The following is a 14,327-nucleotide window of genomic DNA, read 5'->3' on the forward strand; positions in this document are numbered from 1 at the left end:
AATGTAAACATGGGTTTGAGATACTACGTAAACCACTTTTATGGGGTCTAGACTAGGGATTAATGCATCATCTTTTGTTACTAGATCCTAGGTATTGTTAGCTATCCACAGTTGTAGATTATTTCATCTTTAATGATAAGAGGCTTCAAGCGCGGGAAAACAAGTGTTTGATGTTCTTTCTTCATTTCAGAAAAATATCAGAAATATACAAAGGACAATGTCGAGTCCTATGAGATTATCAGGTGCCGATAGTCCTGGGAGAACTCCTAGAAGACAAAATCAAGATACTAGATCCCCTTCTGCTTTTGGTACTCCCCGTAAGTATATCTATATTTTAAAGGTTATTTTATATTCACGCTTATAGTACTATTGTATGTGTTACATACATTATTATATTACGATATATAAGTATTTATTCTATGAACTTTGTGTATAAGGTAATTCTGCTCGTAATGGAGGTGATAATAATGTAGAAACTCCGTTAAGATGGGGCACCACTGGCACACAACAAAGTACTTTAGGTTCTGGAAACCGAACTGCAACAATTGTTGCTTCTTCTGAACATGAAAGTGCTATTGGCTCTGGTGATCAATTTATAGATCACTCTGGGCAAATTAATGGTTCAGAAAGTGGTCTACAATTATCTTCTCCGATTAATTATGGTACACCAAGCTCGCTGGGATCAATACGTACGCCAAGAAGTGGAATCCGAGGCACTCCAATTAGGCATAGACCTGACATTAATACGGACAGGCGGTTGCGTCAATTTACGTTACAAGAACCAGTGAGTTAATGATATTCGATGTTACACTTGTTCTTTAATTTAGAAATTTGAAAAATACTTAATTTTTGTGAAATGGCATAATCTTTTTTTATAGTTAGTCAAATTTTGTTTTATAGTTAATTTTAAAACTATTTTATAAATTTATTATACACAGATTATACTTTTAAACTTTATACCATTATGGAAAATCTTAAGTAAGTTTTAATATTTTAAAAGGGTATTATAGGGTATTATACTTTAGAGAGAATAAAATTTAAGTTTAGATAAATGAAAATAAAAGTTCATACTTTATTAATTTTATCTATTAAAATATTTGATAATATCATATGTTAATATCAAGTAATAAATAAATAATAATATTAATATTGGTGATATTAATTTAGTGATAATACTAATAACTAGAACAATAAATTGAAAATAATGATGACAATAGATTGCAGAAGCACCAAATGGTACATCAGAAAGTGATACAACAGGAGCTCATTTGGTTGTTTGGGGGACAAACATTGTAATAAATCAGTGTAAAGAACAATTCAAATCATTTTTCCAACAATTTATTGACCCAGATGCAGAAAATGATGAACTACCAGAAAATATGAATCTGTCAGAACCTTTGTATCTTCAAAAATTAGAAGAGATACATACCTTGGAAGAACCATATTTGAATGTCAATTGCGCTCATGTAAAAACATTTAATGAACAACTTTATCAACAATTAGTTTCATATCCTCAAGAAGCAATTCCAACACTAGATATGGCAGCAAATGAATTATTCTTTGAAAAATTTCCAGCGGCTGTTCTGGAGCATCAAATTCAAGTACGTCCTTTTAATGTGACCAAAATTAAAACTATGAGAGAACTAAACCCTACTGATGTAGATCAATTAATCACAATACCAGGAATGGTAATTAGAGTATCACGATTAATTCCACAAATGCGAGAGGCTTATTTTAAATGTAGCGTTTGTGCTTTTACAACAATTGTAGAAATTGAAAAAGGGAAAACGAAAGAGCCTACAGTATGTGCACATTGCACTTATAAATATTCTTTCACTTTAGTACATAATTTGAGCCATTTCTCTGATAAACAAATGATTAGATTGCAAGAAGCTCCAGATGAGATGCCACAAGGACAGACGCCACACACTATTGTTTTATTTGCGCATAATAACTTAGTAGATGCAGTGATGCCTGGAGATAGGGTCTCTGTTACTGGAATTTATAGAGCAGCAACACATAAGCCTAATTTTGATCACAATTTGCAAGCCATTTATAAAACTTATATTGATATAGTTCATTTTAGAAAGCACAACTCTAAACGGTAAGGAAATAAACAAATTCTAAAATTTGTTTTTATCAGTTGTTTATTTTAAGTTATTCATAGGTTATATGATCAAGAAGACGGAAAAGAACATAATTTTACACCGGAAAGGATAGAAATTTTGAAATCGTTATCGCAAAAGGGTGATATCTACGAACGATTAGCAAGACATATTGCTCCTAGTATATATGCAAATAATGATGTAAAAAAGGGAATTATATTACAATTGTTTGGAGGAACTAGAAAGACTTTTACTATATATGGCAAGCATTTTCGACCTGATATTAATATATTACTCTGCGGAGATCCTGGTACAAGTAAATCACAATTATTACAATATATATACAATTTGGTACCACGATCTCAATATACTAGTGGCAAAGGTAAAGTAAAACAATAGTAAACAGTTTAATAGAAGTGTATATATTTATATATTTACTGTATACTAATGTATGTTTTAGGTTCCAGCGCGGTTGGTTTAACAGCTTATATAACAAAAGATCCAGAAACTGGACAATTAATATTACAAACAGGAGCTTTAGGGCTTGCAGATAATGGGATATGTTGTATTGATGAATTCGATAAAATGAATGAAAGTGCAAGATCAGTACTACATGAAGTAATGGAACAACAAACTTTGAGCATTGCTAAAGCTGGAATTATTTGTCAATTAAATGCTAGAACTAGTATACTTGCAGCTGCTAATCCATGTGAATCTCAATGGAATAAGAATAAAACTGTACGTTTTTCATCAATTTTACATGAGACAAAATCTTGTAATGTAAATACGTTAAATTATTCTGTTATTAACGAACCTATAGTCTTTTACGATCTTTCTATATGTACTTTCTTTAATGATGTTATGTTTTTATTTCTATGATCATAAGAGCAATGAGATAATCTGGATTTTGTTTGTGATAAAGAGATTTCAGTTGGTTCACCAACAACATAACAACTTAAGACAATAACGTTACAAGGTTTAACCAGTATACGAATTTTATCGTGGCTATAGAGTACTTTATATCAAAATATATATTTTCAGGTGGTTGAAAATGTGCAATTACCACATACACTGCTTTCTCGATTTGATTTGATTTTTTTAATATTAGATCCACAAGATGAAGCATATGATGGAAGACTTGCAACTCATATGGTATCTTTATACTATAAGACAATAAAGGAAGATGAAGATGAACTGATAAATAGAAGTATTGTTCGCGATTATATAGTTTTTGCAAAAGAACACGTTCATCCTGTCCTTAATGAAGAAAGTCAACAAAGATTGATACAAGCTTATGTTGATATGAGAAGAGTTGGAAGAGGATATGGACAAATAACAGCATATCCTAGACAATTAGAGTCTTTGATACGTTTATCTGAAGCACATGCCAAAGTACGATTGAGCTCTGTTGTAGAGTTGCAAGATGTTGAAGAAGCATGGAGGTTATATTAAGTGATAAGTATATAATAATATCAATATAAACCTTTTAAGTAAATCTAGATATTTAATTTATTATCAATAGGTTGCACAGAGAAGCTATAAAACAATCAGCAATCGATCCATTAAGCGGAAAAATAGACATAACTATCTTAACTACAGGTATATCTACAGGAACTAGGAAAAGGAGGAAAGAACTATGTGACGCAATTCAAAAACTAATTGAGAGCAAGGATAAAATTCATATACTTAATCAACAAAAACTTTTTGCTGAAATAAAACAATCTTCTGAATTGGTTAGTAAAAGTACTGTGTGCATATAAGTATAATTGTTATAATGTGTAAACATCAGTATCTCAGAAAACTTTTGAAAGTTATATTTTTTTAGCTTGTTACACGAGATATGTTTGATGATGCTTTAAGAGAGCTTCAGAGTAATGGATTAATAACAGTAATTGGGAGAAACAATATTCGTATTTCTTAAATTATTTTGTATACTTCATCATTTTAAACTAGACTTATGTGCCAACAAAGTACATATAAAGCAATGAATATATATATTTTTATTGTCTTTTGCAAATTTGTATTAAATATATTTTTCATCATAAATTAATATTATTTATTATGTGTAATATCCTCAATCACATAATATTTCTTAATATATATGATTCTTATCATAAAATTTTTAAATATATAAAGCTGTGGTTCTCAATATTCCTATAAATGTGTATCACCAATATAAATTGGTACAGTAGTATATCAATCAGGTTGATAAATTAGGAACTGTAGATTACTGATTTGTCTTTAAAAATTTTGTAACAAACAGGATAATCAAACAATTTATGATTTGTAAAATTTGCTTCTAAAAATTTCATTTATTTTATTATCAAAGTTATTATTGCATTATATAGGAAAATCTATAAATACCGATAATTTATGATTAGAAATTTCACTAATAGTATTAGTTCAGTTATACAAGAGATTCTTGGTATATTATGTACATTCTTTTATGTTATTGGCAAAATATATTATATATTGACAAAATCCGCAATCACTCAGTTGCAGGCCCAATGTTACACGTTGTACATACGAGGCTAGTTTTCTGTAATATTATATATATTTTTATATTTCCTATTATATAACTTCTTTGCTATAAATATACATTTAAATATGTGAAATTCTTCATGATTATTCTATATTATTTTATACATATTTATACTTATTTATTAAAATTTTGTTTCCTGCTTCAATTTTTTGAGTTTTTAACATTTTTGAATGTTACATATATACTTTTTATTATTCTCTATACTAATACTTATATAAATTGATTTTTAAACGATTTGAATGTTAACAAGAATTAAAAGATATACATGATGAAATTACAATACTAAATTTAACCATTATTGTACATTACCTAAGAGGAAATCTCCTCTCCGATATTACATAATGTAACAGTATTATATTTTATTTAGCTTAATTTTAATTTTATTAGCATTAATATTTAATTTCTATCAGAATAAAATTAAGAAATTTATAGATAATAGATTTTGTAATTAAACAATATAGATTTTCTATAAAAACGTAATTTTTATGAAGGCAAAATCTTTTAATTTTTTTAATTTGACCTGCTAACCATTTTTAGATTTGTATTGCATAACTTTGAAATATATGTTACAAAATTTCCGTGTTTTTATTGTATTTACGTGCATGTGAATTTTATTAAGCTGATGCGCATTCGTAAAAATCCCCACCAAATGTATTACACTTTACAGTGCACTGGTTATCATTTCAACCATTATTTCATATGTATCCGATCCTTCATTTAAATGAATTATCTGAAATTAAACATGTTTTTAAAACAATATTCATAAACACAGTAAATAAGTAAAGCATTTGCTTAAAATTTGTAGTGTTCATAGAAATAGCATTTTAATTCTTATGAAATAAATAAAACCTTTAAGTCTACGTTCATTATTGAGGCCACATATTGAGGTCAGGAGTGCTGCATTTAACGAAAGACCCCCAACTGCGTTTTCTATCACAAAACAAGGACATCAAGGACGTTATAATATATATTTGCTTATTGCCACTGTTATAGTTCTACACAAGTACTTATAATTTTTCTTGCCTATATCATTCCCACTTTTCCTTTGATTTATACATCCTTCCATTTTATGATCTTTTTCTATCTTACTTTTGACACTACTTATTTATCTCTCTTGCGCCTATTTCCTTTATGTTCTCTCTTTCTATTTCACGACATTTCCACTCCTTGTCTATCTCTCTTAATCTTTCCTGTTCTGTCGAATCGAACTAGCCTCCCTTCCTGCGAATTTACGTAGATATTTTTAATTGTGTACGGTTCCAACCTTCAGGATGCAAGCTATCAAATGTGTTGTCGTAGGAGACGGGTGAGTATTTTAATAACTACTCTAATGTTTTGCGATATGTTTGCCTTTTCCTGTTTTCGATCTACATTATTTGATCTAAAGAATCATCGAAGTACCCCTTGGCGATTGGTTTTTCCTGATCAAGAACTATTTAAAAGCTAGTACCACACCCGTTATGCTTTTTAATATGTATTCTTTCTTCTTTTTTATTTATTTATTTATTTATTTATTTATTTATTTTTTAAGAAAATCAGAATGTCTTAATTTAAAATTATCAGCTTTTAGATAATTTATCGCCTCGAGGTATTACTTTTCTCCGTGTTTTCCTCATTTTTCTTTTTTTCGTCTTCGTTAAAATTTCATTCGAATTTATATTATTTTATGACTTTTATTCTGATAATGTAAAAATTGTTTACTCATGTCCCATTTATAATTAACCTTTTCATTATCAGAATTTCTACACAGTCAATTTAATTATCTCTAACTGATTAATTTCTACAGAGCAGTAGGTAAAACATGTCTCCTCATAAGCTACACTACCAACGCTTTCCCTGGAGAATATATTCCGACTGTATTTGACAATTATTCCGCCAATGTTATGGTGGATGGTAAACCAATAAATCTTGGTTTATGGGACACAGCAGGCCAAGAAGATTATGACAGATTAAGACCATTGTCTTACCCACAGACAGATGTTTTTCTGATCTGTTTTTCTCTTGTTAACCCCGCCAGTTTTGAAAATGTTCGTGCTAAATGGTATCCAGAAGTACGCCATCATTGTCCAGCTACTCCAATTATTTTAGTAGGGACTAAACTAGATTTACGTGAAGACAAAGAGACTATTGAGCGGTTAAAAGATAAAAAACTTGCACCTATTACATATCCTCAGGCATGTATTTGTTTAATTTATTAACTATCCTCTTACTGTTACTCATAAATATAGAGTATAATAATTTAATAACATAACAACTTTGCATTAAATTATGTTTAGGGTTTGTCCATGGCAAAAGAAATTGGTGCTGTAAAATATTTAGAATGTTCTGCTCTTACTCAGAAAGGTTTGAAAACAGTATTTGATGAAGCAATTCGCGCAGTATTGTGTCCTGTTCTTCAAGTGAAACCAAAACGCAGATGTTTCCTTCTATAATATTAAATGTCCAACGACGGTGGAGCATGTGCAAATGTACTACCCCTCCTCCGATCGGACTTGATTGCAGCAGGACATCTAACTTTGATTAAAAAACCCCGTTGTACGGTCCATCTCTCTACAAGCATCTGCCATGAAAGCGCACAAACCAATTTATATAATGCGTATAAAAAGATAAAGAAGAAAATATATGCAATTTAAGTGTTTTGGACATTAGCTGAATGTTCTGATGAGAGAAAGGAAGCCAAATGAAAACTGAACTGACAATGTACAGTATATTAGAGTGTGTTATTAATATTAGTTATTACATACGAATTATAAGAAATTAAACATTATGTATGTGCGTTTGTGAGCGCACTAGATACTAATCAATTTAGTAGAAGAGCTGAACCATTTTATGTAAATTTGCATTGTATATTTTAGATTAAAAATGTAATCATACAATTTTGTCATTTTTAAATTTTTGGTATACAAAGAGATTGATACAGTGAAAACATTGAAGTAAAAAATATTTGAATATAAACATTACATATTAATGGGAATTGTTTTTAATTTTTAAATAAATTGAATTTTCCAGCTAATAATTTAAATGAAACTAAACATAAATTATATCTTTCATTGTAAATATACAATTGCAAGTATGTAACATGAAATGATTTTCATCTTTAACTAAATTGGTTGATATTACTATATACATACCATGGAATAAGATAATCATGTAAGTTTTAGAAATGAGCGATACAAGTGTGATTTCAATTCTTTACCTCTCTTGTATTTTCATGTTGTTGCAATCTTGCTGTAATTCATACGCGCAACATGGCTAAAAGAATAAAATATCAGAGGTAGAGGAAAATGGTACGTGTGTATGAATGTTTAAGAGTGCATACGAAAGCCAAGGGAGAAAGACAGAAGAAGGAATTATTCTATAACAAATAATTGTACATAAATGGTAAAAGTCCAAACTGTATTCCTATCATTATCATTTTACATGTATAAGCTGCTGAATCTAAATCGGACGTTACTTGTTTTTTATATATATATTATAAATATATATAAAGTGGGGCTGGACCGAGATCTATTTCAATCGTCGCAGATCCACTGACCTGTGCAATCTATCCGGGGAATGGGGATTCAGTCCATAAAAATATCATAGATACTGTAACTAAATATGCTTTATTAAATGGGTGTTTATTAAATTTTTCTATTTATTTATTATGCCGTTGTGTCAAAGAATGTATCAATTAATATAGATATTTGTTCCGGAGTGTATTTTATATATTTAGCTGGGTTCTTGGAGAATGATATTCCTCGATACTTATTATGAAAATTCATATAAAGAGGAACAATAGCTTGTTGAAGCTCTTTTCGTAATTCTTCTCGTAATCGAGCATCAGGTACGGAATAAGAACGTTGACATTTTGCAACTTCCTCTAATTCTCTTGTAAATCCCAAAAATTTCTCTTTCAAAGCTTTTGCTGCTGGTTCTGTGAAAATAATAAAAATCCTAAATCTTCGTTCTTAGCATTTTTCCATTTATATGTTACACAATTGATATATATCATTAAAACCTCCATAGCTATATTAAATAATTTCGTGTATTTTAATTTTACGTAATTCATTATTACACATAGTTAGTGTTACATACAAAATAAATATTATTACAGAAACGTTTCTTTTTTTATTTAGTATTATAAAATTTTTCTAAATTGTCAAAATACAAACCTGGTTCATCGAAAGGTTGTTCAAGATAAGCGCGTGCTTTTGCAAAGGTAGTAGAAACGTAGTTAGCCTTATCACGTAACAGGAGATCGTGATATGTTTGTTCCGCGCTAGGTTCTGCTAATAATAAAAGTTCCATCAAGGAACTACGACGTAAAGCATTTATAACATGATTATGATTGTTTAAACGAAACAAAGCTCTTAATGCAATATCTGAATACGAAGTATCACTTTTACTCACGAGCACCAAATTCAATTGTGCTAATACCTTTTCTAAAAATAAAAAATAATATTAATAAGTTTTATAATATTTTCATAATATGTCCAAAAATAAGGAAATAGTGATACCAACTAATGTAAGTGCCAAGAACAATTCTATACATATTTTCTGTTTGTTTTATAGATGTTGCACCTTCCATATCGGCACTACGTCTTAACACAGCTCCTGCTGTATCTGCATATTCTGCCAATTGTTCCAAGAAAACTAAGACATTGCTTGTACTTTCTGCTACAGTACCGTCTTTAGGTAAAATTGAACTAGATTCATTTCTGACACTTTCTGCAAAATCTTCCAATGCTTTTGCCCCCTATATTGTTAAATTATGTAGTATGTAATTTAAAATAAAATTTGCATTATACAATCATATTGTGTTACAACGTACAGTTATGTTTAGAGTATTAAGCACAGAAGTAAATTTTGATCTAAGGGCATAATCACAGCCCTCAACAGTACGTTCCAAGTCTGGCTTTAATTCTCCAAGATGTTTTAAAATTGGAAAGATTACTAGCACTGCAGAAAAATCACGCCGTACGATACATCTTTTAGCACGAGTTGCTATACTCTCTCCATCATGAGCTACAAGATCCATAGCTTCACGTACTGTAGCCTCTAATACTTGTGCTTGTAGACTAATCGGTAAAATTTTAGCAACTAGTGACCGTTCCGCTTGCATAAGTTTATGAAGACCAACCGTTAACAGCAAGTAATTTTCCATTTCTTGTTCATCTGGTGCTGTATCCTCTACAGAATGTCCAGATAACTGTGGCGGTGGCTTCCTAGATGCAGTTAAAGACAATCCCAAACCAGTAGTCTGAGAAGCTTTTAGTAACATTCTACTAGCTTTTTTTTCTAAAGCATGCTGTAATCTTTTAGAAGCTCTTTTGCCACTATTTTCTTGAATTCCCAGTGAATGTCTGTTCCCAAATTTTGTTTTCTACAAATAGTAATATAACTAGTATTAAATTGTAAATAATCAATTAATTATGATCAAAAGAATACATTATTAAGTTTCTTACTGGTAAAGGACTTCCTGCATGAGTACTGCCACCACTAGCGCTCCTTTGATGTTCTTTTAACAACTGTAAAGATCTTAAAACAATAGCAGAACGTACAGATGCATAAATTTTTACATGTTTACGGTGTCCCCTCTCCTCCAACCATGCAGCAATTTTAAGTAAATCTCCTAAAATACTTTCTGGTAATTGACAAAGGGATTGAGGGGCATCCTCACCACTAGTATCTTCGTCTGATCCAATTAAATCCAAAAGAACAATTGGAAGAATTGGTTTACTTTGTCTAGTTAAAATATCATGGAATTCTGCATATAAAGCGTCTAAACCGACAACAAACAAACTTGTTACATTTTCTAATTCTACAGAGCTTGGATTATTTTTTTGAAAATAACGTTGAGCATTGTAAAGACGATTCATTGCTTCCAAAAAATTATCTAGTCCTCCAGATCCTCCTGGACCAGCTCTCACTGTAGCTTCTACTTCTTGACAGACTCCATAGTACCCAATAGCGTGATCTAAAGCATTTAATGTCATTTCTATATCTGTAAAGACAAAATAAACAAAATTATACTATTACATGATAAGTTACAGATTTGAAATATTCATATGGTTAATATTAAAATGATCCGATATACTCATTGAACTAAATATTATGAATTAGAAACAATACTATTTAATTAATTTGTCATTCGCTGAGGATGTCCCAATAAAAAAGCTATGGCAACAGAATCTGACTAATAAAGCGTTAATACATATTAATTGCATTTATTTTATAATAATATACTTTGTTGTTGCGCTTGAAGGTTCCCTGTTTCATTGTAAACAGGAAGTATAGTTCGACGCAATGTAGCAAGACGTTGTTCTAAAGAAGATAGAATTCCTACAACATTACTGGTTAATTTTCTGCTTCGTTCTTCTGCTTCTTTCAATGCTTCTAAAGAAGCAATTTCTGCTTCTAATTTACATTGTATTTCAAATCTTCGTTCAGAAGTATCTGCTCTTGTAGTGTGCATTATTTTATCTGAAAATAGTACGATACATATGTGTAACAGAAATCAGGAAATATTTGAAATCTTTTGAAGAGTCAGTGTCACTTTATTCGCTATGTAACACGTATATTAAAGATATTTGTATAAAATTACGATGTAATGTCATTGCTATTTTAATATTGTATGTTATATTATGATATAACCTTCTTTCATTACATTATTGCTTTGTACCTTTATAATCGATCGATTAGTTATCAAATAATTATTAAAGATTTTCTATATATTCATGAATACAAAGAGATAGAACATTGTGATGCAACTACTGACATAAAAATGCCCTATTCAAATGAAAAGTTTTATTACTATAATTTTGAAATCTCAGAAAATACTGCTAAAATATATGGACTTGCTATTGTAATGTACTCTGTGTGATTAAACAAACAAATAAATTGCATAAATACATGAATTAAATATTTGATTTATTCAGTGTATTAATAAGAAATACTATATCATATTAGTATATTAGATACGAAAGGATCCTAATATAAACAAACAGTAACTCAAATTTAAAAAGAAATTAAAATAACACACTATTACGCTTTTAACAAAAAAATAAATATCTTAAAGAATTGACAAGAATTATATCATAAAAATTTAATCCCAGTTTTTTCAGCTCTAGAACTATAGAAAAAACGTAATAAAAATTTTGATTTATTATGGCTATTTGTTAATAAGTTGGTACTTCTGAAATTAAGCAGCTGTTCAAGAAGCAGTATGTAATCGACAAAGAGACGAAACATAAGAATTAGATCGAATTCGACTTGATCTTGATACATTGATATCACACTTTACATTCAAATTAATAAGCTAACAGCATTTCGTTAATAGGATTATAGAAATACTAACACATAAATAAACAAAGAATAATCTAATTTATAGTATTAGAAATACTTTATAATACGTAATTCAATATAGATGTTTAATCTGTTATCGTATTTTTGCATGTTATAAGGTATTTACATTAAATATTCTATGTCATTATTAAGCATTATGAGTGATATAAAAGTATAAGTGACGGAGATCTGTATGACTTTTATTTATATAAGATAATAAGATACTTTCTCGTACACTTTTAAAGGAACAAGTTACAGATTATATATTCATTTGATTTTTAGAAGCATTTACAATATGGACAAACCTGTATCTTCAGATATTGTACTCATTGCGGGCAATTCCCATCCAGAATTGGCTAATCTTATCGCCAAGTACGTTTTCACAAATATATATGTATATTTATAATCATTCAGTACTCCAATTATAATTGCATTGCTTTATTAGTCGATTAGGTGTTAAACATGGAGGATGTTCTGTGTATCATAAATCAAACCGTGAAACTATGGTTGAAATTGGAGATTCTGTACGCAGCAAAGACCTCTATATTATTCAAACAGGAACAAAAGATGTAAACAATAACATAATGGAACTTTTGATTATGGCATACGCATGCAAAACTTCTTCTGCAAAGAATATTGTTGGTGTCATTCCATATTTGCCTTATTCTAAGCAATGCAAAATGCGTAAACGAGGTTGTATAGTTTCTAAATTATTAGCAAAGATGCTTTGTAAGAGTGGTTTAACACATATAATTACAATGGATTTGCACCAGAAGGAAATACAAGGATTTTTTGATGTACCAGTGGATAATTTGCGTGCCAGTCCATTTTTATTACAATATATTCAAGAGTCTGTGCGTAAATAATATTAGTAAAACTGATTATCATAGAATTTTATGATTTAACTTCGAATTTTATCTTATTAGATACCAGATTATCACAATTCAGTGATAGTTGCGAGAAATCCTGGTAGTGCAAAAAAAGCAACTAGCTATGCAGAAAGATTACGTTTAGGAATAGCAGTCATTCACGGAGAACAGCGAGAGGCAGAGTCAGATATGAATGATGGACGTTATTCTCCGCCTGCATTGGCCTCACGAACAATGGAAGTTGGCGTTGGTGTGCCAATGCATCCTGCAAAAGAAAAGCCTCCAATTAATGTAGTGGGGGACGTAGGCGGACGCATAGCTATTATGGTGGTATGTATGTTTAAATGTAAAAATTAAAGAAAACAGGACAGTGTATTAAAAATTTGTACATTTGATACATTACATTTACATTACGTTACATTACCGTAAATTTCTACATTATTATGCATTGTTATATTTCAGGATGACATGATAGATGATGTTCAATCTTATGTAGCTGCAGCAGAAGTTCTTAAGGAAAGAGGAGCATATAAAATTTATGTTCTAGCTACGCATGGACTTTTAAGTTCTGATGCACCAAGATTAATAGAAGAATCTCCAATTGATGAGGTAGTATAATATTTAAAGGCTTATTTAAAAAGACATAAGTTATGTGAAGCAGTTTGTAAGCAACCCATTTCACTGACTTACTTGATCTTAAATAGTCTTGTGAAGATCATGATTATGTTTTCAAATGGACATGTAGATTTGTATTGTATATTTTTAGCTAATATTAGAATACAGATTTCCGTTTGACGATTCAAGGTCGTCATAAGGTTACATAAATATCAGCATGGCACCTTGATATAGTATAGTTTTCGTCTGAGATACTTTCACGTGGCTTTTATATCTGCCGAGATATTTAATCGTTTCCATTTAAATTGAATACGTGTATACATACATGTATATACAGGGTGTCCCATCTGATGATGTAGTTTGATTTCATCCTTCTTAATGGTAAAGAAAAGAGTAGGTCATTCCATTTAAAAAACTTTACTATTAAAATCTCAGAAATATAATAACTTTCTCTCGTAACATATTCTTTCTTTTTTTTTTTTTTTTTTTTTTTTTAACCGTGACAAATGAGAGAGTAATTAAGAGTGGCAGAGTTAGGTGACACTGTATATATGTATATATATATGTATTTAAATTTTAAAAAAATTGAATCTATAATTAGATATTATTTTTAGGTCGTTGTTACAAATACTGTCCCTCATGACGTCCAAAAGATGCAGTGTCCAAAAATAAAAACTGTTGATATCAGTATTTTGCTGGCAGAGGCTATTAGGCGTATTCATAATAAAGAATCCATGTCATACTTGTTTAAAAATGTCTCTTTGGAAGATTAAAAATTACGATGAGATAATATCTTCCAAACATACTGACAGTTTCCATATCTGAGGACCATATGCAAAACATATCTATTAAATTTTGTCTATTACTTTA

At 29.9% G+C, this 14,327-nt stretch overlaps 4 protein-coding genes across 6 annotated transcripts; 3 read left to right on the forward strand and 1 right to left on the reverse strand.

Moving 5' to 3' along the window:
• Positions 1-83: 83 nt before the first annotated feature.
• On the forward strand, positions 84-4,160 carry LOC132915083 (DNA replication licensing factor MCM4). The gene is made up of 8 exons (XM_060974729.1): positions 84-317; positions 438-784; positions 1,218-2,104; positions 2,168-2,487; positions 2,566-2,843; positions 3,147-3,547; positions 3,628-3,838; positions 3,931-4,160. The coding sequence occupies exons 1-8, from the start codon at positions 218-220 to the stop codon at positions 4,024-4,026; spliced, it is 2,640 nt and encodes an 879-aa protein (XP_060830712.1). The 5' UTR covers positions 84-217; the 3' UTR covers positions 4,027-4,160.
• A 1,133-nt stretch (positions 4,161-5,293) lies between these two features.
• Positions 5,294-8,275, forward strand: LOC132915094 (ras-related protein Rac1). The gene is made up of 3 exons (XM_060974750.1): positions 5,294-5,953; positions 6,434-6,821; positions 6,924-8,275. Exons 1-3 carry the CDS (start codon positions 5,919-5,921, stop codon positions 7,077-7,079), a joined length of 579 nt encoding a protein of 192 aa, XP_060830733.1. The 5' UTR covers positions 5,294-5,918; the 3' UTR covers positions 7,080-8,275.
• LOC132915087 (exocyst complex component 7) lies at positions 8,234-11,507 on the reverse strand. 3 transcript variants are annotated; one of them, XM_060974736.1, is made up of 7 exons: positions 11,312-11,507; positions 10,876-11,112; positions 10,095-10,633; positions 9,461-10,012; positions 9,151-9,385; positions 8,802-9,071; positions 8,234-8,563 (listed from the first exon to the last, which is right to left on the reverse strand). In XM_060974736.1, exons 2-7 carry the CDS (start codon positions 11,102-11,104, stop codon positions 8,292-8,294), a joined length of 2,097 nt encoding a protein of 698 aa, XP_060830719.1. In that variant the 5' UTR covers positions 11,105-11,112; positions 11,312-11,507; the 3' UTR covers positions 8,234-8,291. The 3 variants fall into 3 exon arrangements, with proteins under 3 accessions (XP_060830719.1, XP_060830718.1, XP_060830717.1); XM_060974735.1 differs by having other exon boundaries at positions 11,284-11,507; XM_060974734.1 differs by lacking the exon at positions 11,312-11,507 and adding an exon at positions 11,234-11,261.
• Positions 11,508-11,858: 351 nt separating this feature from the next.
• LOC132915090 (phosphoribosyl pyrophosphate synthase-associated protein 2) lies at positions 11,859-14,327 on the forward strand. The gene is made up of 6 exons (XM_060974740.1): positions 11,859-12,092; positions 12,256-12,345; positions 12,419-12,827; positions 12,900-13,172; positions 13,305-13,451; positions 14,072-14,327. Exons 2-6 carry the CDS (start codon positions 12,269-12,271, stop codon positions 14,228-14,230), a joined length of 1,065 nt encoding a protein of 354 aa, XP_060830723.1. The 5' UTR covers positions 11,859-12,092; positions 12,256-12,268; the 3' UTR covers positions 14,231-14,327.

The sequence above is a fragment of the Bombus pascuorum genome, chromosome 16 (assembly GCF_905332965.1).
Source record: "Bombus pascuorum chromosome 16, iyBomPasc1.1, whole genome shotgun sequence".
Lineage (NCBI taxonomy): Eukaryota > Metazoa > Arthropoda > Insecta > Hymenoptera > Apidae > Bombus > Bombus pascuorum.

Excerpts from the sequence above, each read along its gene's own strand:
- LOC132915083 (XM_060974729.1), top strand. The coding sequence starts at position 218 with ATGTCGAGTCCTATGAGATTATCAGGTGCCGATAGTCCTGGGAGAACT. Across the intron at positions 318-437 it reads TTCTGCTTTTGGTACTCCCC|GTAATTCTGCTCGTAATGGA; the intron begins GTAAGTATATCT and ends TTTGTGTATAAG. Across the intron at positions 3,839-3,930 it reads TAAAACAATCTTCTGAATTG|CTTGTTACACGAGATATGTT; the intron begins GTTAGTAAAAGT and ends ATATTTTTTTAG.
- LOC132915094 (XM_060974750.1), top strand. The coding sequence starts at position 5,919 with ATGCAAGCTATCAAATGTGTTGTCGTAGGAGACGG. Across the intron at positions 5,954-6,433 it reads TGTGTTGTCGTAGGAGACGG|AGCAGTAGGTAAAACATGTC; the intron begins GTGAGTATTTTA and ends TAATTTCTACAG. Across the intron at positions 6,822-6,923 it reads CACCTATTACATATCCTCAG|GGTTTGTCCATGGCAAAAGA; the intron begins GCATGTATTTGT and ends AATTATGTTTAG.
- LOC132915087 (XM_060974734.1), bottom strand. Across the intron at positions 9,386-9,460 it reads TTAATACTCTAAACATAACT|GGGGCAAAAGCATTGGAAGA; the intron begins GTACGTTGTAAC and ends TTAACAATATAG. Across the intron at positions 9,072-9,150 it reads TGTTCTTGGCACTTACATTA|AAAAGGTATTAGCACAATTG; the intron begins GTTGGTATCACT and ends TTTTATTTTTAG.
- LOC132915090 (XM_060974740.1), top strand. The coding sequence starts at position 12,269 with ATGGACAAACCTGTATCTTCAGATATTGTACTCATTGCGGGCAATTCC. Across the intron at positions 12,346-12,418 it reads TTGGCTAATCTTATCGCCAA|TCGATTAGGTGTTAAACATG; the intron begins GTACGTTTTCAC and ends TTGCTTTATTAG. Across the intron at positions 13,452-14,071 it reads AAGAATCTCCAATTGATGAG|GTCGTTGTTACAAATACTGT; the intron begins GTAGTATAATAT and ends TATTATTTTTAG.